The sequence below is a fragment of the Rhinatrema bivittatum genome, chromosome 3 (assembly GCF_901001135.1).
Source record: "Rhinatrema bivittatum chromosome 3, aRhiBiv1.1, whole genome shotgun sequence".
Taxonomy (NCBI): domain Eukaryota; kingdom Metazoa; phylum Chordata; class Amphibia; order Gymnophiona; family Rhinatrematidae; genus Rhinatrema; species Rhinatrema bivittatum.
In genome coordinates, this window is record NC_042617.1 from 180,887,510 (window position 1) to 180,911,774 (window position 24,265).

At 43.7% G+C, this 24,265-nt stretch overlaps 1 protein-coding gene across 3 annotated transcripts in view; it reads right to left on the bottom strand.

Annotated features, from left to right (window-relative positions):
* RNASET2 (ribonuclease T2) overlaps positions 1–24,265 on the bottom strand; it is a 94,311-nt gene that overhangs the window by 57,939 nt on the left and 12,107 nt on the right. For 2 of the 3 annotated variants that reach the window (XM_029594004.1, XM_029594002.1), the window contains exons 2-4: positions 12,671–12,772; positions 8,099–8,159; positions 6,244–6,299 (exon numbers count right to left, since the gene is read on the bottom strand). In XM_029594004.1, the coding sequence (XP_029449864.1) occupies positions 6,244–6,299; positions 8,099–8,159; positions 12,671–12,759 (206 nt within the window). In that variant the 5' untranslated portion in view covers positions 12,760–12,772. The remainder of the gene's footprint in view (positions 1–6,243; positions 6,300–8,098; positions 8,160–12,670; positions 12,773–24,265) is intronic. The other variant, XM_029594003.1, reaches the window with a different exon arrangement.

Below are 24,265 nucleotides of genomic sequence, written 5' to 3' on the forward strand. Positions count from 1 at the left end.
AGAAATTCTAACCAAGGCACACAGGGCATCAGCTATTATAGCTGGACTCCAAATGCCCCACAGTCTGCCCTTCAGGGAGCTGCTGCATCCAGCACAAAAGTGCATGAACAATAGAACCTCCAGTCTGTATTGCCAACACCATGGCATGCTTTAATAAAACTTCAGTTTTTCAACTCTGAGGATCTTTGAGTGCAGCAGCTCCTTCTACCAGTATAGTTATCTTTGTGGTCACTGCAGAAACCAATGCATCAACTCGTGGCATTTGAAGAAGTCTCTGGATTGCATCCAGTGCAGAGAGTAAAGTTTATTTAAAGCTTTAAACACCTACGAGTCGAAACTCCAGGGATACCCATGCTGAAAGCAGCATTCTTTCCACCACGGAATGCAGCAGAAAGGCCTTAGTAGACTAATACCCTGGAGAATAATATCCCTCTGAGGAACTTCCAACACTTTACATACAGTATGACATCCTAAGTGACCAGCTGAGAAATAAGGGAAGCAATTTTATGCTTGTAAAACAGACTAATAACCATCAACACAAGATAATTCACCATCCTCTAGGGAATTACAAGCAGCAATTTCCCTGCTGTCTTCCTCATTAAAAACCAGGGAGACTGCTATATTACAGCCCCTTTAACTAAAAACATTTGAAGTAAATCTGGGCTGCTTGTCACAGGTGCCACAGTTTATTTTTATTTATTTATTATTTAAAGTCTTTTCTATACCGTCACTACGGTTTACATGTAGGCACATAAGTAAGTTTGGAGTAAGCGTACTATAGTACATTCTAACAGGTGCCATTATGCTTTAGTTACATTAAATCATAAAAATACGTACAAATGTTTAGTGATGTAGGTTCTGGCCAGGTGTACCTAGAAGGTATTTTTACAGGTCAAAAAAAAAAATCACATTTACTGTGTTATATTATTACATTCATTGTGTACTCAATTTGTTAAAATATTGTAATGCACAATTATGAGAATAGTGCTGTGTGCCGGTGCTCTTCTGTTTATTCCAGTGCATTTTCTATTCTCCGGTCTCTTTCTAAAAGGCTTGATTAAAAAGCCATGTCTTTAGACTTCCCTTGAATGTTTTGGGGTCTCTCCGTAATCTGATCTCCAAAGGCATTGAATTCCAGAGTGTGGGTCCTGCTAAAGACAATGCCCTTTCTCTTACCTGGGTTAATCTCGCTGTCTTGACTGAGGGAATGGTTAAGAGAGTTTTGTTTGCTGAACGAAGGTCCCTGTGTGGTACGTGTACCCGTAGTGCAGTGTTTAGCCAGTCCGTTTTTTCATCATGTATTAGTTTATTTATGTGGGACCGGATACTGATCCACATGGAGAAAGTGTTCCCCCCGCTCTTCACCATGCCTCTTTTTAGCACAGGCAGCCTGGTTTAAAAGTCTAAGAAATTTGTGTTTGTGGGAGGACATCATCAAAACTAGGGGGGGGAATATAATCACAAATGACACCACATTATTTTGACCCACAGAAACCATAAGCGTTGGCCCCCCTCAGTGTAGCGATCAGGAGAAAAAAAAAACCACAGCAAAGAATTGCTGGATTTCAAAATGGCAGCCTCTCTCACTGAAACAGCCACCTGAGCTGAGGAACATTGGGAAAAATTGTCCTGGCACTCAGAGGACTCCTCGATAGAATCATCATTGCTGGTAAAAGCGGGGGTTTTTGAGGTATCCCCTATGCAAGATTTTTAGCCTTCACACAAACCAAACAGGGGAGGCTGGCAGAGCTGCTAATGTGCTGGCTCCCACATGCGGCACAGCATCAACCATGCTACACGATGGTTGTTTAAAAAATGGCACAGACTAACAAAGACTGGATAGGATCTCAAACAACTCGAAATTGCCCCTGCACCTGACCCCCTCCCCCCCAGGAAAAACACACACCTTTCCTCTTTCTAGACTTCCGTAGCCAATAAAAAAAAACTGCCCAGCATAATGTTAAACTCTCTTTTTTCTCAAAACTTTAAGAGAAAAGCTAAAATCAAAGAGGCAGAGGTAGAAAAAAAATGTCCTCACCCTCTCAACACCTCAGAACCCTCTGGAGCTGGGAGTTTCCTGAAAAGGCTCAAACTGGTAACAAAAGCCTGCAGCCTTGCCCACAGAGCAATAAAAAAAAAAAAAAAGGCTCTAAATACTCAGCCAGGAATAAACCTACTGGAGACAGACAGACAATACTGGCTGGAGCAGTGCCATAATGATCAGTGATGAGGTCACAGCAAAAGGTGCTTCCTGCTAGAAGGGGGCACAGCACACATGTCTGGACTAGTGCAGCAGGATGATAAGGAACAGAGAGAGACTTATATAACACTACAAGGTGTATGCTGTGCTGTACAGATTCATATAAAAAAAAGAGAAAACCCCTGCTCCAAAGAGCTTGCAATCTAGTTAAGACATGCAGACAAGAGAAAAAGGTTTCTGTGAAGTGAAGTGGAGGAAGTAAATAGAAGAAATGGTGGTTACAGGTAACATAAGATCACCTTAAGCAATCTCCTCAGAATTCAGAAGAGGTCAATAAACGGAAAAATATATGTGTTTACTTACAAACATTTGATATTCCACTTTATTGTCAGGGATGGTCTCAAAGCAGATTACAATCAATAAAAGGATTAACAAGTACATTCATGATGAATGTAAAGATTAGCAAGTATATTCATGGAGATACTAGACAACATTATGTGAACTTATGACGGCAAATGTTTGGGGGAAGGGAAAACTGTTTTTCTTAGTGAATCCACTATTGGAACTCCCGGTTGAATAGCCATGCCTTTGCTTTTTTTTTTTTTGCAGGTGAGGTAGCTTGAATCTAGGCGGATGGATGATGGGACCTTGTTCCAGATCCTGGGAGCGTAGAAGATGAAAGCCCTCAGTCTTGTGCAGTCGAGTTTAGTTGGAAAATTAGGGGTAGAGGGGACAGGAGGGCCTTTTTTGAGGATCAGAGCTCTCTAGTAGGAGTGTAGAAGGCAAGGAGATGGAAAAGATAACCTGGTGCCTGGGTGTTCACGTATTTGAAGGCTAAATACAGAGTTTTGAATTTAATCCTGGTTTCAATTGGTAGCTAGTGAGGTCAGTAAAGGATGGGTCCTTATGTAGTCCCCTTGATTTGGCCCTTATCAAGATTCCGGCTGATCTGTTCTGAACAAGTTGCAGTTGACGTGTCAGCAGGGACGCTATGGGACTGTTTTAAGGCAGTGGCAAGGGGCCAGCTAATTGCGAGAGCCTCTTTTGTGAAAAGGGAAAGGGAAAAGAAAAGACTGGATTTTCTATTACAAATTGGCCGCGCGGAAATCCAACATAAAACGCAACCTGGATATAAATTTAGGAAAGAAACTAGAGTGGTTACGGAAAGAACTTAATATACTAGATGTGCAGAGTATTGCATATCAACTAGATAAAGTGCGACAGGAACATTTTGAGGGGGATAACAGGGCCAGTAGGGTGTTAGCTAGGTCTCTAAAAAAATAAAATCATGAATAATCAGATCTTAAAAATAAAAGCCAAGAGTGGTAAAATGGTCTCAATAAATGAGGATATTAGGGCTAGATTCTCCGAGTTCTATAAGGAACTATATCAGCAATTACAGACATCATTATCCCCAGTATTATGGAGTATTTGAGCAAAATAAATGTACCATCCACAAATTCTAGACAACAGGATAGTCTCAATAGAGAGATAAAGGAGATAGAGGTTATACAGGCAATTAAGGACTTAAAGATGGGAAAATCCCCAGGGTTAGATGGCTTCTCAGCAGGATTTTACAAGCTATTAGAACAGGTGATTGCGGCTCCTTTAACAAGGGCTTTTAATGAACTATTAAGCAGTGGTAGCATTGCAGCAGAAATCAACAAAGCTGCCATTACTGTCTTGGCGAAACCGGGGAAAGATGCCACCCTGTGCAGCTCCTATAGGCCCATTTCACTATTGAATATAGAACTAAAGATTTTGGCAAAAATTCTAGCCAAGCGACTAGAAGCAATAGCGGGCCATTTGATTCATTTGGACCAAACTGGATTTATCTCCGGTAGACTAGCGCAGACAATGTTAGGAAGGTGGTTAACCTAATTTGGTGGGCTGACGAGATGGGAATCCCTCTGGATCGATGCAGAAAAAGCATTCGACTTGGTCTACTGTGCTAGAGAGATTTGGGCTAGGAGGGAATTTTACCACTTGGGTCAGGAAGCTCTACCTAAATCCCAGCATGAGTACTAAGGTGAATGGCGGCTACTCAGAAGCCATTCCTATAGGAAGAGGAACCAGACAGGGTTGTCCACTGTCACCTCTACTGTTTGCCTTATATTTAGAACCGCTAGCAATTAAAATCTGATCTGTTAAGGACATCCAAGCGGGGAAGGTGGGTGATTCCGAGTACAAACTCTCTATATCGCAGATGATGTATTATTTACAGTAGTCTAACCAGAGAACTCACTGTTTCCAATCAATGTTACGTTCACTTATGCTTCAGAATTCGCCTGGCATTGCACCATGTTTCATGGTCCCTGCTTCAGGGGCTTAATCACCATTTAAAACGCCAGCCTGTGCTTGTCAGCTTGATAGGATCCCCATGTACAAATCGCAGCAGCTCACAAACGTGTGTAGCTTCTTCCTGATGCAGCCATTTTGAATGGTTTAATGGAACACAGTCACATGGTTTAATGGAACAGTCAACATGGATTTACCCAAGGGAAGTCTTGCCTAACAAATCTGCTTCATTTTTTTGAAGGGGTTAATAAACATGTGGATAAAGGTGAACCGGTAGATGTAGTGTATTTGGATTTTCAGAAGGTGTTTGACAAAGTCCCTCATGAAAGGCTTCTAAGAAAACTAAAAAGTCATGGGATAGGAGGTGATGTCCTTTCATGGATTTCAAACTGGTTAAAAGCAAGAAACAGAGAGTAGGATTAAATGGTCAATGAACAGAATTGCCATTTTTGGCGCAGGATTTGGCGAAGATGGAGGAGGCATCAGCGTGCTGCGAGCGGAGCTCGTTCAGCTTGTGGAGAAGATGAAGGCCCCGGTGAGTGTGTGTATGTGTAAGACTATGAGCGGGGGGTGGTGTTGGTGAGAGAGCGCATGTGTTTGGGGGTGGTGTTGGTGAGAGAGCATATGTGAGGGTGCGTGAGTGTGGGTGCCAGAGAGAGGGAGCCTATGTAAGGCTATGTACCTTCTCCATCGCAACTATATCTTAGGGGTAGAATTCTGCGCTCCACAGTAGCACAGAATTCCCCTGAACAGAATTGCCATTTTGGCTCAGGATTTGGCGAAGATGGAGGAGGCATCAGTGTGCTGCAAGCGGAGCTCGTCCAGCTCATGGAGAAGATGAAGATGAAGGCCCCCTGAGCTATTATATCCTAATGATCTGATTAGCTCAATCTGTCACTGGAAAAGTGAATAATGTAATTCTTGATATCAATGGTTGTCTAAAACTTAAAACGAATGCAGCTCTTTCAAACACACTGCTGCTAGATTCTTTAAGAGGAAGGGTAAAACATGACCATATTACCTCCATTTTACCCAGCCTTCATTGGCTGCCAGTTGAAATGAGGTATAAATTGAAGATTGATTTTTGAATGTTTGCACAGAGGCACGCCACAGTATCCGAGCACCTTTGTAGGTATCTTCCATACGGATCGCAACAGGGAATTTTGGCCGAGCTTTCTTGACATCAGTATGGCTGATGTCTATACAATAATTAGCATTCAGTTATTTTGCTCCAATCCAGTGGAATTCACCCCGCAAGCAGCTTTGTGAAGAATTTAAATGTATGGTTTAGAATGACAGCCAAATCCTGGCTCTCCAGGGAAATGTCTGTAGATGCAAATGGTCTCCAACAGTCTTGTTTTGAATATATTGTACTTATGTGTTCAATGTTTTTAGTACTGCACACTGCTTGGGCAGCTATTCAGCCAGGAAAGCAGTCTAGAAATTCTTTAAGTGAATTTTTAAAAAGGCATTTGGGTGGCTTCTCTGAATTTACGGGAGGAGGAAATGGCACGAGCATATTTGTTTTTTATATTTGATTTACATTTTTAATGCATTATAGTTTGCATTATATGACCTATTTATTCCAATTTGATATCATGGTGGGTTATAATAAAACAGAACACATAGCCTTTGCATGTTTTTGGAAATATTTTTCCATGCACAGTATACGTTTCAAAGGTCAGTTTGAAATTGCGCACTTTTGAACAGAATTACCACCACACCCATTTGGTTTTAACTCTTACCATAGGCCGTGTAATGTCCAGAACTTTGGAGGATCCTTACAGTGATTGTTACTCATCTGAAAGGAATAAACAATTAATTACTTTCTATTTCTAATTTCGTTATTGTCTCACCGTTTTGAACATCAAGGCAAATTACAATTTAAAACATTAAAATCCAACCACGCATAACATAAGCAAGACCAGCATCACAAACATACAAATAAAGCCCTACACTTATTTATTTAAGGGTTTTTATATACCAAGGCACGTTTGGAACATCACCTCGGTTTACAATAAAACATAACACAGCAACAGGCTTTACATAAAACGCGTGAAATTAACAAATGGAAGCAGGCATAACACATAAATTCTTGGATTAGCAGGAACTACAGATTAAAACTTAATAACTAAACAATGACTGCAAGATGAGCATAAATACAGAACAACAATAAGTTAACAAACAGATTGACCCAGTATAGCTCATTCCTTGTACTACTGTGTAGATGACATGGAGAATATGGAAGGCTATTAGATAAAGGTTTCATTATGTGGACCAAGTGTTTCTATAATTACATAATGGTGAAGTCACACAGTTATAGAAACAGCGAATCCACCATCCCTTCTGTGAAGAAATATTTTCTGATGGTACTCCCGAGTCTACACCCCCCCCCCCCCAATAGCTTCATACTGTGACCTCCAAGAACTTGCTATACTGAGTCAGGCCATGGGACCATCAAGCCCAGCACCCAATCCATGATAATGGCCAATCTGAGTCAAAGTACCCAGCAGGATCCCAGATAGTAGATAGATTCTATACTGCTTATACCCAGTGATAAGCAGTGGCTTTTCTCAAGCCTACCTGGTTAATAACAGTTTATGAACTTTTCCTTCAGGAACTTATCCAAACCTTTTTAAAATCCAGCTATGCTAACTGCCTTTACCACATCCTCCAGTAATGAATTCCAGAGAATTGTGCATTGAGTTAGAAAATATTTTCTCTGATTTGTCTTAAATGTTGGGAGGTAGTTTCTCTCATCTGCAATATTCATAGACTTCCTCCCTCATCATACTTTAACCAATGGGAACTCATTTTCTGCAATAAATAAGGAGAGGTATGGTTCCGAATTAGAAAAATATGAAAAACACCACCAACAGCTGCATAGAAACTGGATCCTTAAAATTATTCTTTGAAATATTTTTCTTCTAATTCTAAGAAGGGAAGGAGTGAAGAACTGGATGGATTACTAAAGGGCAGAAGATGATACTCTAATCCAGATTTGAGCAAAACTGTTCTTAAACATAAAATGTTCCTTACGACAGTGACTATGACAACATGCCTTGGGCATAGGATACAGTACACGATATGGTTTCCTTTTAAATTAAGGATGTTTGACAAATTCCCTAGCCTTCTGAACGTTGTGTGTAAAAACATCACAATATCATGACACTTTTCATCTTCCACCCTGATGGGGTAAGGGAGGACCATTTCATAACTAAATAGGACAGAAACATTCATGTTTAGATTTAAGCTGCTGATCAAACCCAACAGCATAGCCAATAATATAGTCCCGTGCAACAACGTAGGCAATCTTGTGATGGCGACAGCAAGAGAGAACGTGAAGTGGTTTCACAGAAAAACAGAAGGTGATGGCAAATACCAAATGGTCCTGCCAGGCTGGTCATCTGTAGTAAACCCTCACAGCCTAACAGTGCAATCTTTTTTTTTTTTTTGAGGGGGGGGGTTAAAGTTTGACTCACCACCACCTAGCATTTCCTCCCCTCAGCATGCTTTTAGAATTTCACTACTGCTGCTTTGGTCCTATCAGCTTAAGTTCAGATACACCACACAGCTTTGTTTAAGAGCGAAAAATCTCACCTTGCAAACGGTTACTGGCCAGTGCTGTGTTAGAATCAGCTTGCTCCACAGATACTTGCTGCTGTAAGTACAGAGAACACTTGTTGTCCTTACAAAATAAAACTAGCTGTCAGTACGTGAAAATTCAAGGGAGACAGTAGAATTCTCTCCCCATACAATACAGAATGAGTCCGGAAATCAGGAGAGCGGCTCCTCTCCCAAAGACCAAAACCTGATAGTTACTGAACGGCAATGCAGGGAGCTGGCTCCTTGGGCTGTGCTCGTTTCTATTAACCAACTGTTTAATAAAGTAAGAAGCTCCACATATGAGACAGCGGGAACCCCCTCATCTTTACAGGTTCAAGTCAGCAGAGGAATGGGCAGTCACGAGGCTGCTGCAATGGTAAAACACTTGCAGGCCGATACAGTACGGTGCAACCGTTTAGCACGCAACTGGCTGCGCGTTTTCAACACGCGTCTATTACCCCTTATACCATAAGGGGTTTAGCGTGTCAAACGTGCGGCCAACCCCTGAAAACTAATAGTGCTCATCATATGCAAATGCATATTGATGAGGCTATTAGTTAGACGCCCAGGATACTAAAAGTAAAATGTGCGGCCAAGCCGTATATTTTACGCTCAGAAATCAACACCTCCCCAAGGGCTGGCGTAAATTTCTGAGCAACCCTGAAAAGTGAATAGAAAAGCAGAAGATACTGCTTTTCTGTACATCCTCCGACTTAATATAATAACGAGTGGCAGGGTGCCCTCATAAATTTGTCTTGAGGGAAGTTGCGGAATTCCAGAGAGTACCCTTCTCAAATGATGTTTAGGACCCATTTGTCCGGTGTTATCTCGACCCATCTTTGGTAGAAGAGGGCTAGTCGACCCCCTAGGTTTTCTTCCTGTGGATGGGTCAGCCTCTTCTCATTGTGGGGCACGGCTGGAGCCTGCTCCTGGTCCTGCTCCCTCTTGGTCTGTCTGTTCCAAAAGGACTGGGACCTTCCGGAAGGACGAGGTGCCTGGAACTGCGTGTTCCTGTAGGGTCTAAAGCGCTGCGATCCTCTGCCCTTGGCTCTTCTGGGGGAGGGACGCCACGATCTTTTATTCCTATCTTCAGGTAGTCTAGGCACTGGAGATTCGCCCCATTTGTTGGCTAACTTCTCCAATTCGCTTCCGAATAAGAGAGATCCTTTAAAAATTTTCGTGAGATTTGCTTTAGAAGTCGTGTCCGCAGGCCAATTTCGCAGCCATAGTTGTCTTCTGGCTGCCACTACCAAGCCAATGCTCTTGGCTAAGGTGCGCACTAGGTCCGAGCTTGCGTCAGTGAGAAAGGATGCTGCAGGTTCCATCACTTCTCTGGTATGAGTTCCGGAGGCATCAGTTTCTCTCGAGAGGAGCAAACAGGAATGTGCCACCAGTGCGCAGCAGGAAGCAATCTGCAGTGTCATTGCTGTTGCATCAAAGGCCTGCTTAAGGATGGATTCCAATCGTCTGACCTGCATGTCCTTCAGTGCTGCTCCTCCCTCAACGGGAATCGTTGTTCGCTTTGAGACGGCACAGAAATAGCATCCACTTTTGGGAAACGCAGGCGCTCCTTGGCTGCAGGTTCCAGAGGGTATAAGGCTTCCAATGCCCGCCCCCCTTTGAAGCTGACCTCCAGGGCATTCCATTCAAGGTCAATCAGTTCCTGGATGGCTTCCATCACTGGAAAGTAGCATGAGGCCTTATGAAGGGACACCAAGATGGGGTTCTTCTTTGGTTCCGCTATAGGATCCGTGCCCGGAATACCCAGCGTCTTTAGAGTCTGGGAAACAAGGACCAGCAATTCGTCCTTGGGGAAAAAGTGAAGCATGGTTCGGTATGGTTCCATCCCTGGAGGGATTTCTCCTTCCTCTAGGGAGTCACTCTCATCATCTGAGGTGACTGGATCTCTGTTAGGGAAGTTCTTGTTTAGGCGAGGCATATCTCGAGTCATCCAAGCTGGACCGGGAGGATCTAGAACTCCCGGCAGAGGTTGAGTCTGGTGCGCAGCTGGGGCTGCTTGTGCCTGAATGAAGGTTTGCAGCCCTTTGAAAAATTCCACCCAGGAGAAGGTCCCTGGGTCCATGTTGATCCCAGGGAGAGGTGGAGTAGTGGCCCCAGAGGTGCCCTCCTGAGGGGCGGACATGCTGGAGATAAACAGGTCCAGGGAGCCCTTGTCAGTAGTTCCAGACTCCTCTCCCGACAGTAGGGGTCCAGGTTTTGGTTCCCCCTGGGCTTCTTCGCAGTACTGGCATAGGCAGGACTCCGATTCAGGCTGCATGGCTCTTATGTGGCAGGCTGTGCAAAGGGAGTGTCCCTTGGCCTTCTTGGGCGGTGGTGCCATCGCTTTCCACGAGTTTGTGCGCGTGGCTGGCCTCACAAATCAGTTTGTGCACGTGGTTATGCGCCCGGGATGCACCCAGTTGCACGCGCCATGTGAGAGGCAGGAGCAGACAAAAGCTGCGTCACACTGCTCCTTAATCCAGCTCCTCTGCTCCTGTCCTGAAGGGAACAGGAGGGGAGGGGGTGAGGCTGAAGCAGACAGAGCAAGCAGTTAAGAGGATGTGATCCCTCAAAGATCTTTTAAGTCAAAGAGAATTTAGATGTAATTTCTGGATGGAGAAACATCCCTTTAGGATTTAGAACAAAGGTTTCACACTTCGGTCCTCGAGGGCCATACACTGATCAACTTTTCAGGACATACCTAATGATATTTACATGCACATTAAAATTTAAGGATATGCCATACACCCGATCAGTGTACAGACCCTGCTTTAGAAGATTTTCATCTTTATACAAAGGTTCTCATACCTATATTTGTGACCAACATATGCCAAGACCTGGATGCATTTTGGAAGTCTACAGCTGTTTGTGTCCCACAGCTAGCACAGGGGACATTAATTTCAATTAAGAGAATGACAAACTCTGCTGATCCCGGAGCACAGCTTCAGGATAATCTATGCTCATGTACTTGAAAAAACGACAAGGACCTTCGCAGGAAAATATAAAGAAGATGGCTGCAGTGTATATTCATGATGGACAGCCTGGAAACCAGGCCTGTTTGTGGCTCTTGAGAACCAGCATGGGCCACACCTAGAATAGCCCTTTCTCTAGGGGGATGTCAAAGCATTTTCAGGCATCAGGCCCATTCATTCCATGTTCTATTATCAACTAAATTGACAATTTCAAGTGTTCCTTCTTAGGGATGCACCCAATGTACTCTACCAAAACCAACAGCATCACCTAAATCACTGAACAGGTGCAGGATGGTGGCAACCTTCATCCTGAGCTGTACAAGATGCTAGGGTTAGCAGACAGCTTCAGGTCACGAAGGACAGGCTAAGTTAGCCTTGGGTTCACCCCACCACATGCTGAAACCTGTGCTGCAGCTTTTACGGAAAATGGAAGTATGAACGCATAGATCTGATGGGGTAAAACGAGAATCTACTTCGGAATAAGCACAGATCCACGAGGAGAATCCTTTTATCAATCCAGTGCAGGGCCTCAGGGGGGCATTTATTTAATCGCTGTTATAGTTGGTTCATTTTTTAGTTTTTTTGACCCGGCATGGTCTCTCTCTTTCTTTGGACCTTCAGCCTTCATTCTCAACTTATCTGGGATTTTTTTTTCCCCCTTATGTCACATCCCCCTCCTTCCAACCCACTTAGCCCAGCCACTACAGTGACAGTCCTCAGCTGTGGGCTCCCAAAGCCTGCAATTGTAGGCCCTAAGTCCAGCCTCTAGGTGCCACAGTGACACAATGACAAAGGCTCCCTCTCCCGCAGGATGGGGGGTGGAGGGTGGAAATGCTACCTCTGCAGCCCCCATCTGGCTTAAGGAATGGGCAACCTGAGCCAGGAATCAAACCCACATCCCCTCCACCGAACTAGCCCTGGTACGGCGATTTTTTAATACAATGGATCATGCCGCTGGGAGCCAGCAGTGGACTCCTATCACTGCTAATTTAGCAAAGAAAAAAAAAAACACACCTTCGGAACCACATTCAAATGTCACATTCATAGGCATTTCATTTTTAGTGAAGACGGCGGCAGCATTAATGGTGCCGAGTTCGACCTTCAGAGCCAAGAGACTTGACCATGGTTAATACAAATATGTACCAAAAGGTACCTGCCACCCGGCAGGCTGATGTAAAACTTGTGAGCAAGCCTATCAAAACAGGCCACTAACATGAAAAGATCATAACATTTTAAAAAAGGTTTGAATATTTTACAAAATGCTATTAGGTAATAAATGAAGGTTTTGACTCGTTTAATTATTTCTGTCCCATGTCAAAAATCACCCTCATACTTGACATAGTTTTGTTCCACACCTCAGACTTGAAGTGATGGATTATAAATAAACCTGCTGCATGGGGCTGGCACAGGCACCCAAAAAAAAAATCACTTCCAAAAAAAATACGCTCAGAAAAAGAACAAGAAAAACGAAAGCTGGCAGCTGTGCCACAAAGAGAAAAAAAAAAAAAAAGGGAGCGAGCTGCACAGTGGGCAGAGATCGTTAAAAACACCCCTAAAACATCATCAGCTATTTTGAAACCATCTTTATGCTTACCTCACTGAGATGTTTCCATTGGTATATCCATACCGGAAAGCCAGGCAAAGACAGCCCAGGAGGAGAAAATGGGCTACAAAAGACTTCATTGTTTTTCCTGACCTAGAAAAGACATAATAAGATGTGGGAAAAAAACATTTCTCATTAAGGATGACAAAACATTTTTACAAGTTTGGTAAGGCTAAACATTACTAAGAGCTTGATTCACCAAAGCTTTCTCCCATTCTGTCTCTATGGGGAAAATAAAAACCCAGTGACTCAGGCCTGCAATCTATTTAGACCCTCACAAATCTCAGACTTCCCCGGTACCCAAAGAGCTGCCAAGAAGCAGGACACCACCTTTTAGCACCAAATATTTTTACCATTTCTTCACTGTGGCGCCCCTTTAAGGAGTTCCTGTGTTCTGATGGACCCCAATGGAGACGGGAAACACCCTCCCCCCTTTTCCTCACTGCATCTTTCTCCCAACAGCTTCCAAAAGTTACGAGGCAGGTGCCACCTTATAGACTTAACCATTTCATTGAGACTATAAGGTGCCACACCCGTCTCTTGTCATTTTTGCCTCACCAAACTAACACGGCTAGGCCTCTGCAGGTCAAAAAAGTTATCCTGAATGTGTGCATTCGTTCAGAAAAGAAACAGATGCTAGCTCTAACTCTGCCCATTATTTTCCCACTTGTCAGGGCTTTCCAAACTTAGCCAATGTGGCTCCATCATAGCACTTGAAAATTCACATGACCCAACCAAAATAAATTGGCGGGGGATGCAGCCCTAATCATCCCATTCTCATCCTCCCTGTACAATAGCTAATCCTCTCTCTCAACCTCCACCCATCCACAGTACTCCTTCTCTTACCCTCCTCTCTTTTCAGCTGATACCCTCTTACATCCCCCAGCTCATCCCCTCATCTCCTCCAGCCCTTTTTGCATCCTCTCCGTTGATCCCCTCTCACCCCAAGCCTTTCTTATAACCACCAAAATATAACTTTTTCATCTGCTTCCCCTTACCCCCAACTCCTCCATCTTGTCCCCCATCTGCTCTCTCTCACCTCCCAGCCTCACTTCCTTCCTTCTAACCCTTTCCTGACATCCTCCAGTCCATCTTCTGTTATTCCCCTTCTTCCCGTACGCACACTCTTTTCAGATGATCCCCCCCTTTTGAAGCCCCCTGCCAGCTGATTCAATCCTCAAATTCCTCCCTGCAAACGGTTTCTCTTCCACACATCCCCCGCTCCCCCCCAAAACACAGTCAACAGCAGCATTTTCCTTTGGTTCTCTGGCCAACGGTTGATGGTAAGTACTGGGTTAAGAGGGCAGTCTGAGGACAGCGGAAATGTGGGTTTTTTTGGATAGGTTTAGTGGTGGGTGAGGAGAGCTGAACAGTGGTAATCCTCACACACCTTCCCTCCCTTTCTGGTGGATTCTGAGCCCAACGGTAATCTGCAAGGGCAGCAGCGTTAGTCATGAAAGTCAGCATGGGGCCAGTGAGCCAGTTGCAAGCTTACAGGTCCTGCAGCAGCACCTAATCCCTCTTCGTGCAGGGCTTCCTGTTACTACAGAAATTCACGTGATGGCATTGGCACTGCAGGGCCTGCAAAGTGTGAGCTGACTCACAGGCCTCATGCCGATTTCCACTACTAAGCTGTTACTGCTGGTGCCTGAAGAGTGCCGCCGTTTGAGGCGCTTGTGACCCCAGCTGAAGGTTTTCTGATCCATTTGGGGTCATGACTCACAGTTTGGAAAGGACTGATTTAAATCATACATTCAGGGGTCAATTTTCAAAGGCTTAAGGCACCTTTTACACGTGGAAAGAGTGAACGTGTCCAAACGAGTCATATCTTGGCAAGTGGAATTTTAACAGGCAGAAAGTATGTGGATGTGTTTGGCGACACAGAAAAGGAGGTGTTGCAGGAGACATTTCAGACTGCTTGGAAACCATGCATGCATATTTAGATATAAGAAACACACCTACACATGCCAGAGATATGCAGAATTTACACCATCAGTACACACCATGCAAGTAGACATGCACACTTTTAGCCACATAACCTGTTCATGCAGGTACCCTGTGTTTGAAAAGTACAAGCATAAATTGCCAGTTAGGAGCCCTATTGACAATTTACCCTTCAGAGGGGCTAATGCAATAAAATACAAGTGAAAAATGTGTGCAAAGTTTTAGCACTTTTTTCACTCATGCATTAAAATCTGCATGAACTGATGTAGTATGCAAATGGTGCTAATATATCAGGCGTTAAAAAAAAAGATTGCCAAGAAAATAACGATTGCTAAATTTATCCCACCTTTTATATCATTTGCCAGTAGTGTTAAAAAAAAAGTACACTAACTTTACTAATTGTAACTTTAAAAAAATTGGAGACCCTGTGGTCGAGCCCAGAACCCCAGAGACAGAGGGACTCTGCCCCAGGATCATATAGCCTCCAAGCCTCTCCCCACAGCTACCAACTCGTTCCTCCATCCTGGCTTCTACTGCCTTCATTTCTGGCCATTTAGGAATGGAAGAGGATCAACTGAAGTCACTGCCATCAGCTGAATCCTGGCCATTTTTTTTTAATGGCATGCACTGAAGACAGCAGGAGCCAGGAAAGGTAGCTATAATGGGGCCTATGGGGGGTGGGGGGGGGACAGCAGGCTGTGGGATGGATTGATAGGTTAGTGTATGTGGGGAGTAAAGGGTGTGGGTAGATAGGTTGGTGGAGAATTTAGTACTCTCTGATCCCTCTCTAGTTCAGGGGCCAGGACTCAAGTATCCCAGGGTGTAGCCCATGTTTTTCTAAATGCTTGAAATGTATCTCCTGGTTCAGAGGTGGAATAAAGTTAATGCATATTTCTGGGGTTAATGTGAATCTAGGGCGCTGTGCCAGCATGGTCCTAGACCCATGGTTACCAGACGCGATGGTCCACTGTGACCTGGGAGACCAGAGTCCAGAATCCCTGCCACCAGGAGCTCCAGGTCAGGGGTCATGCTGGCACAACTCCATGGACTAGCATTAGCCCCAGAAATGTGCATTAACTATTCTCTCTCTGACCCAGAACTTCAAGAGACTCATATCTGATGACCTCAAGATAGTGAAACTGTGATAAAACAGTGGCCAAAGCTAGAGGCATACAAAGGTGCATAGGAAGATGAATAACTAGGCAAATTAAGGCAGTAATAATGCTTCTGTATTGGTCTAATTCTGGAAGTGAATACCCTGAAATGATAGAGAGTAGATGCTGTCCAGAAAAGGTTTACCAAAATGGCACACAGTCTACACTAAAAGCTCTATGACATGAGACTAAGACAAAAAAACCATATACTGTACCCTAGAGGTGAAGAGAGAGAGAGGTGGGGGGATATGATACACACATTCAAATACCTCAGAAGGTATGAATAATGCCCAAGCAGCAAATCTTTTTAGAAGAAAAGGAAGCTCTAAAACAAGGAAGTTGTATATATTCTGTTTTATACACACACGCACATATGTATATGACATTCTCAGTAGCAGCACAAAGGGCAGCTCCCCAGGTAAATATATTTTTAACTCATTACAGGGCCACAGTACTATAGATTATGCCAATAACCAACTTAGACATCTAAGAGACAAATGTCCCGATTGTCAAACCTCAATCATATTTACGAGGCAGCACAGAGATCAGGAAAATAAACCAAAAAAAACCCCAAGATATACTTGTTATGGGATTATTTCTGACAATTGATGAACCCAAGAGTCGCACGCAGACAGAATATACAAAAAACTGATTCTGTGCTTGGCCAACTCAGAACTTGTTAACTTAATTTACTCAAGTGCAGGCACAGGGAACTGTCCCTAACACCTAATCCCCCACATAATTACAGCTTGCATAATTACTTACTGAAGCCTCTTTGCTAATGTTTACAGATGAAGGGAGGCATCTCTCACATATGCAGATGCTATTGATTAGAACTGTCCCAACTACAGGGCACAAGCACAGAGGTACACAAAGCAATATTAGGATCTGATGAGCTCAACTGTGGGACCGGTAAAGTCAGCATCTGTTTTCATAACGGCCGACTGCCAGTAATGAAAACGGCCGCCGATAAACTCGGCGGCCGTTTTCATTACTGGAAGACAGGCAGGTTATGGGCAGGTTATGAAAACCAATGCCAGTCTTCAGAACTTGATGGTCTACACTACAGAGTTATTTTATTTTTACTTAAAAAAAAGAAGTACAGAAAAGCAGTTTTTTCTGCTTTTCTGCACTTCTTTTCATTGCGCTCAGCTATTAACGCCTGCTCCAGGCAGGCGTTAATATCTGAGCGATAAATGTGCGTCTGAGACGCACATTTATCTACTTCTAGCAACATTTTTACTGGGTGATAAGCCGTCTTGAAAATTCAGACGGTGCTACTTGACTTGCGTTGCTTATGGAAACAGGCCTGTGGTTTTTCCCTTATGTCTGCGCATCAGTTCCCTAAACCATAAGAGTCGAGGCCCGTGTTGTTTACTGTCTGAATCCAAATTCCCCTTTTCCCCTTGCTGGGAATGCCCTCTGTTTCCTTTTCAATGGAAAAAGTTTGAAGTTTGTGCATCATTAAAACCTTTCAGGTATCTGAAGGTCTGTCTCATATCTCCCCTGCACCTCCTCTCTTACAGAGTACACATATTCAGATCCTTCAGCCTCTCCTCGTAAGTCGTCCAATAAAGACTTCACACTATTTTGGTCACCTTCTCTAGACCACCTCAATGCTGTCTCTATCCCTTTGGAGATACGGTCTCCAGAACTGAATGGTGAGGCCTCAACAAGGACCTTATACACGGGCATCATCACCTCCTTTTTCTTACTGTTTATTCCTCTCTCTATGCAGCCCAGCACTCTTCTAGCTTTAGCTATCACCTTGTCACATTGCTTCACCGCCTTCTGATAGCCAGACACTAACCCAAAGGTCCCTCTATTGATCCGTACACACAGATCTTTCATCACCCACCACATGCGCCTTTTTTGAATTATCGCACCCAAGATGCATGACTCTGCACTTCTTGGCACTGAACTCCAGCTGCTAAGTCTTCAATCAAGCTTTCTTAAAATCACTTTTCATCCTCTCTACTCCTTCAGGCAGGTCCGCTCTGTTGCAAATCTTAGTATCGTCCGCAAATAGACAAATAAATTTACTTTCTATCCCTATCGCACTGATCGCTCACAAAGACTTTGAACAGAACTGGTCCCATCGCCAATTCCTGTGGCACTCCACTTAACATTGTTCTGTCTTGAGCATAGGTTCCATTTACCATTACCCGCTGTCTCCTATCAGGCAACCAGTTTGTAATCCACACCACCATCTTGGCACTCACTCCCAAGCTTCTCATTTTGTTCACAAGCCTCCTATGCAGGACCATAATCAAAAACCTTGCTGAAATTCAAGTAGATAACATTGAGTGCTCTTCCTTCATCCAATTCTCTAGTCACCTAATCAAAAAAAAAAATCTATTAGATTTGTCTGACAGGCACCTTCCACAGGTGAATCCATGCTGCCTTGGGTCCAGCAACCTACCCAAGTGCAGATAGTTCACCATCCTTTCCTTCAGCAGCATCTCCATTAGTTTTCCCACCACAGAGGAAAGGCTAACAGGACTGTAGTTTCCAGCCTCCTCTCTGTTTCCACTTTTGTGGAGTGGAACCACAACCATTCTTCTCCAGTCTCACGGCACCACTCCCGTTTCCAGGGATCTATCGAACGGATCCTTCAGCAGACCCCACCAGCACATCTCTGAGCTCCCTCAGAATCACAGAATTCTTTCTGCATTAGTCTTTCTTTGCAAGAGTTATCTTATCAGGACAGGGAAGCATCCATCCTCCAGGCATGGAAAGGCAAAGCTCCCAGGTGGACAGGGGATCCTCATGTGGGCTGGAAACCACCTCCAGCATTGGGAAAATAGAGGCAGTTCTCTCTCTCTCTCCCCAGGGGTGAAGACGCTGGATGGTGTCCCCAGTTATTTTTTTTATTTGCTCTTGTAGATAGCTGATATTTCTCTGGTTTCTCACATTCTTGCTGGATCCCCGATGGGAGGGGATTCTCTGGGAACAGGCAGTTTGCCCCGCTCCAAATGCAGGCAGGAAGGGGCAGCCCGAACTTCCTCCCTGCATCTCAAACTGAAGTCCTTTTCCTTTCAGTTGAGGTTAACCCCGGAGTTCATCCTTGCAGCAGGTCACCACCTCCTCCTTCCTCACTGAAGGTACAGAAGGGCAGGTCTTCCCTAACCTACACCGCCCCAGAAACCATGTTCCCCCTTCCCTGAGTCCAGGTGGCGTGCAGGGTCTCACACAAGATTCCTATCAGTAAAAACTGTAAAACCCGGAAAACAACCCACAGGGAAAATGCTGACCAGTCAGGGAGTGGACTGGTAAAGAATACCCTTCCGCCCCTGGTAAGGGTCGTCAGGCAGGGTTTGCCTGGTTCCTCTGACTGGTCCTGAAAAAAATCAAAACACAGAAAAATCTCTTCTCTACCTTCTAATTGCTAGCAAACCATAAGGAATGTCCCTCTGGTTTCTGGAGAGGGCTGCTTAAAAAAAACAAACAAACACTCTCAAGAGGGATGGCCATTCCAGACCCATCAAAAGGAGGATTTGCATTTGAATAGTAACCTCCCTCTAACTAATCTATACCGTCTTCCTAAGGTTCACCCAGGCCTTAATAGTAACAGAACTTGGTATGTGAAACATATATATATATATATTTTATTTTAGGTATTCTATGTAACAGTTGCTATTATTTGTAGCAATTTCCTTTGACTAATTGTTCCTATAAGCCAATAATATATCCATTATTAATTTCACCTGGCACCGAGATGTTTTGTGTATGTGACAGAGTATTAAGGGAAGTCACGAGCATCCTAGTCTCTCTCGGTCTGGATCCAGAGAACATAGTACAGACGTTGCTGGATTTCCCCCCCCCCCCCCACCCACCCCCACCCATACATACAAAAATCACAGTTCATGTACTGGGAAGTAAAGCAAGCTCTCAGACACAAACTAACAGTAAGGTATGAAGGAGAAAACTTTGGTTTGTGGAAACCTCATAATACCAAAGAACAGTATCCAAGTTCTTTGGGGGGAGGCTCACCTGGGTTGGACACTATTTCTGACATTTCCTCTGTACTATGAAATTTTGTGTTAAGCAACATCTCTTGATTCTGCCATCAAAACTGGAAACCACGAACCACAAACTGACACCCATGTGCCTACCCCGAGTGAATTAGTAACAGACAGGGGAGATGCAAAATGGGGAAAAAGTTCCTGGTGGCTGCTGATTCTTCAATGATCACAAGCTAATTAAAAAAAAAAAAAAAGGAAGAAGAATTGGGCTAGAATGGGACAGAAAAACTGGGAAGAGAGCTGTCCTCTCTCCGCTGTGCTACACACACACAGTTGATCTGTCTGCATATTCCTTAGAGAAACACAATAACAGTCCAGGACACCTGCAGCAGCACAAGTCTTAACATTTCTCCAACAAAAACTTTACATACAAACGCCAGGTGCACACACTGCCAGGGTTTGTGCAGACAACAGAAAGAAAAAAAAAAAAAAAAGGATTATTTCTCTGGAGAAGAGCTGAAAATTCCCCATTATCAAGATCAGGATTGTGGAATGGATTAAGCCCCTAACATCATCAGGGTTTAAAATCATTGCACATTCTCACTTTGGCCAATCTCAAAATATTTTCTGAAACGAGAATCTTCCTATCTAATTGGGTTTCTTGGACTTTCACTTTGGATGTTCATCTGGCCAGCAGAAAAAGAGAAAGTCAGACAGGAGAGGCCACTCCTAATGAATTTGTTGATACCCAGTTTTGATTCTTACACAGCCATTAAATATGCCTCTAGATCACCTCTTTACCTAACCCAAAGTAAAGATACTGCTTTAAGGACTTTACTTTTAACTTAAAATGGATTTCTTTTATTAGTGAAACTCTCCCTTAAACCCCTAAACATTTATCATTCAAACAGGGTCATCGCTGGTAGAACTCTGAGAAACCAATTAGCAAGTCGGAAAAATTCTCCTCTTGGATGTTTATACCCTGAATAGCCCGGATCACGGGATTCACCTGAGCAAATCCTTACTTGCCATTTGGGCGGGAACTCCCTTTTCAAGGTTACCATCATGAGTGCTCTCCTCCAAAGGGCTGAATCAGTAGAGCTCTGTAGCTACATAAAATTGCTTAGTAAAGGTTTGTATGGAGGATGGAGTAGATACTACTATTGAATTCTGTAGCATTACTACATGTCCACAGTGCTGTAACATACAGATAAGAAACAGTTCCCACTCTGTGGAGCCTACAATCTAATCAGTTTATGGGATCTCTCTGCCCATCATGTTGCTATACCTCCTGAAGTGTGTGCTTTAACTACTTCAGGGCTAAGATAGAATTAAGCTTTATGTCTTGCCTTAATCAGTTCCGTTATTCTGAGGTTGCTAAACCTAGTCTTACGTCCCCCAATTAATCAGTCTAATCAGCTAGCAGCTTTTGACCTTGGCAGGTAACGATTGCTCTTTTGGCATTTAGGGAACGTAATTTTCTTTACTTTCCTGATGCTGGATTCAGAAAGCATGATTTATTGGTTAATATGAAATGAAACTACTACCTTAGTAGGAATAAAAAGAAAGAATGGTGTGATGTACAACAATAAGCTTGCAGTTCCTCCTAGCTGTCATCATTGCTATCAGAAAGTGTGTCCTCTAGGATTAATAACAAAAAAAAAAATTTTCCAAAACCGCAAAAGGAATTTCACGTAAACTATATTCAGATCTTAGAAGAACCTAAGTTAGGATACTGCCTTCAAAACCCTTTTAACATCTGGTTTTCTCTTACAGAATTATGCATACACTTGTCCGGTAATATTTCTAATTGCTGCTGTTTGTAGGACAATTTACCAAGGTTGTTTTCCTCTTTGCGTCTATGGGAAAAGACCTTTATGAATCCGGCTAGTGTTGTAACACTCAGCCCTTGCAAAAACACGATTGGAAAAGGCTATGTTGGCAGGACTCAGCCGATGACTTTTGCACATCCACAAAACACCTCACCACACTCCAGAGCATGCAAGATACAGTGTTTTTTCCTGGATTTCAGCATGGTTTCTGCTACTCAAACTGAAACCACTTCCTTCTTAACACTTCCCCTTTCTAAAGATATGCTATCAAAGACAAACACTTCAGATTCTCATAATATACTGGGGCCATCACTCAGAAGCTCTCTCGAGCAATTGATTTAAATTTATAGAAACATAGAAAGTGATGGCAGAAAAAGGACCCATACTTATCAGTTTCCCATACTTATCAGTTACTCAGCCCGCCAAGGTCAGGGATCTTGTTGGTTACTGTCTGAGTCTAAATTTCCTTTCCCCCCTGCCTTTGAAGCAGAGAGCAATATTGGAGTTGCATCAGAATTGTGGTATCAGGCTTTTTGGTGTGTTTTCCCACACCATACAGTTCAATGACCTTATTGGTTGTTGTCTGAATCCAATTCCTCTTTTCCCTCTGCCATTGAAGCAGCGAGCAATGTTGGAGTTGCATCACATTTTGAAGGCTATTTCTTAAGAGCAGTATCTGCCACGCCAGCAAATTACCCCCATGCCTCGTATTTCATTCCCCTCCCCCTTGCCTTTAGGGATCCACAGTGTTTATCACATGCCCTTTTGAAATCTTGTACCATTTTTGTCTTCACCACCTCCTCCGGCAGGGCATTCCAGGTGTCCACCACCCTCTCCGTGAAGAAATATTTCCCTGAGACTGCTTCTGAGTCGTCCTCCCCGGAGTTTCATTTCATGACCCCTAGTCCTATTGGATTCATTCCGGCAGAAAAGGTTTGTCGATGATTGTGCATCACTAAAAGCTTTCAAGTATCTGAAGGTCTGTATCACATCTCCTCTGCTCCTCCTCTCCTCCAGGGTATACATATTTAGGTCCTTCACCTTCTCCTCATAAGTCATTTGATGGCGACCTCCCACCATTTTGTTCACCGCCTCCAACCTGTCTCTGTCCTTTTTGAGATACTGACTCCTGAACTGACCACAGTACTCCAGGTGAGGCCTCACCAAGGACCTATACAAGGGGATTATCACTTCCTTTTTCTTACTAGATAGTCCTCTCTCTGTGCAGCCCAACATACTTCTAGCTTTAGCTATCGCCTTGCACACTGCTTCGCCATCTTTAGATCGCTAGATACCATCACCCCCAAGGTCTCTCTCCTGTTCTGTGCACAACAGCGCTTCTCCCCCTATTGCATACAGTTCCTTTTGATTACCACCAGATGCATGACTCTGCACTTCTTGGCATTAAATCCCAGTTGCAATATCTTCAAGCTTCCTTAAATCACATCTCATTCTCTCCACTCCTTCCAGCGTGTCGACTCTGATGCAGATCTTAGCATCATCCGCAAATAGACAAACTTTACCTTCTATCCCTTCCACAATGTCACTCACAAAGACGTTGAACAGAACCAGTCCCAACACTGAGCCCTGCAGCACTCCACTTAACACAGTTCTCTCTTCAGAGTAGGTTCCATTTACCATCACACTCTGTCTTCTATCCATCATTTAGTTTGTAATCCATGCCACCACCTTGGCACTCACTCCCAAGCTTCTTATTTTGTTCATGAGTCTTCTATGCGGGACTGTATCAAAGGATTTACTAAAATCCAAGTAAATCACATCAAGTGTTCATCCCTGATCCAATTCTCTAGTCACCCAATCAAAGAAATCAATCAGATTCGTCTGAGAGGACCTACTCCTGGTAAATCTGTGCTGATGCAGATCGAGTAAGCCACCATATTGTAAGTAGTTCACTATCCTTTCTTTCAGCAGAGTCGCCATTAATTTTTCTGCCTCCGAGGTGATGTTAACCGTCCTGTAATATCCAGTCTCCTCTCGGCTCCCACTCTTGTGAAGTGGGACCACCATCGCTCTTCTCCAGTCACTCAGCCCCACTCCCGTTTCCAGGGATCTGTTGAACAGGTCACTCAGCGGACCCCCCAGCACATCTCTGAGCTTGCTAAGTATCCTCAGATGAATCACATTAGGCCCCATAGCTTTGTCCACTTTCAGTTTTCCTAGCTCTTCCCATACATTCTCTTCCGTAAATGGGGTTTCATCAAATCCACCCTCACCCACAGCCTTATTAACCAGTGATGGTCCTTCCCCAGGGTCTTCCTTAGTGAACATGAACTGAAGTATTTGTTTAATATTTCTGTCTTCTCTTGGTCTCTTTCAACACATTGATTCTTTTCACCTCTCTCTGATGTATCTGAAAAAGTTTTGTTACCTCTCTTTACCAATCCTTTCTTCCGCCAGATATTTTGCTTTCCTGATTACTTTCTTAGACTTTCTCAGTTTAACCAGATATTCTTCCCTGTGTTCCTTTTTTTTGGGATCCTTTATATTTCTCAAACACTGGTCTTTTTATATTAATCAGCACCTCCTTTGAGAACCAGATAGGTTTCCTCTTTCTCTTGCTTTTGTTTACTTTTCTAAACGTAAAGATTAGTTGCCTTTGTGTTCGCTCCTTTTAGTTTGGCCCACAGTTGTTCCACCTCTCCCATTTTCTCCCAGTCTTCAAGTTCCAGC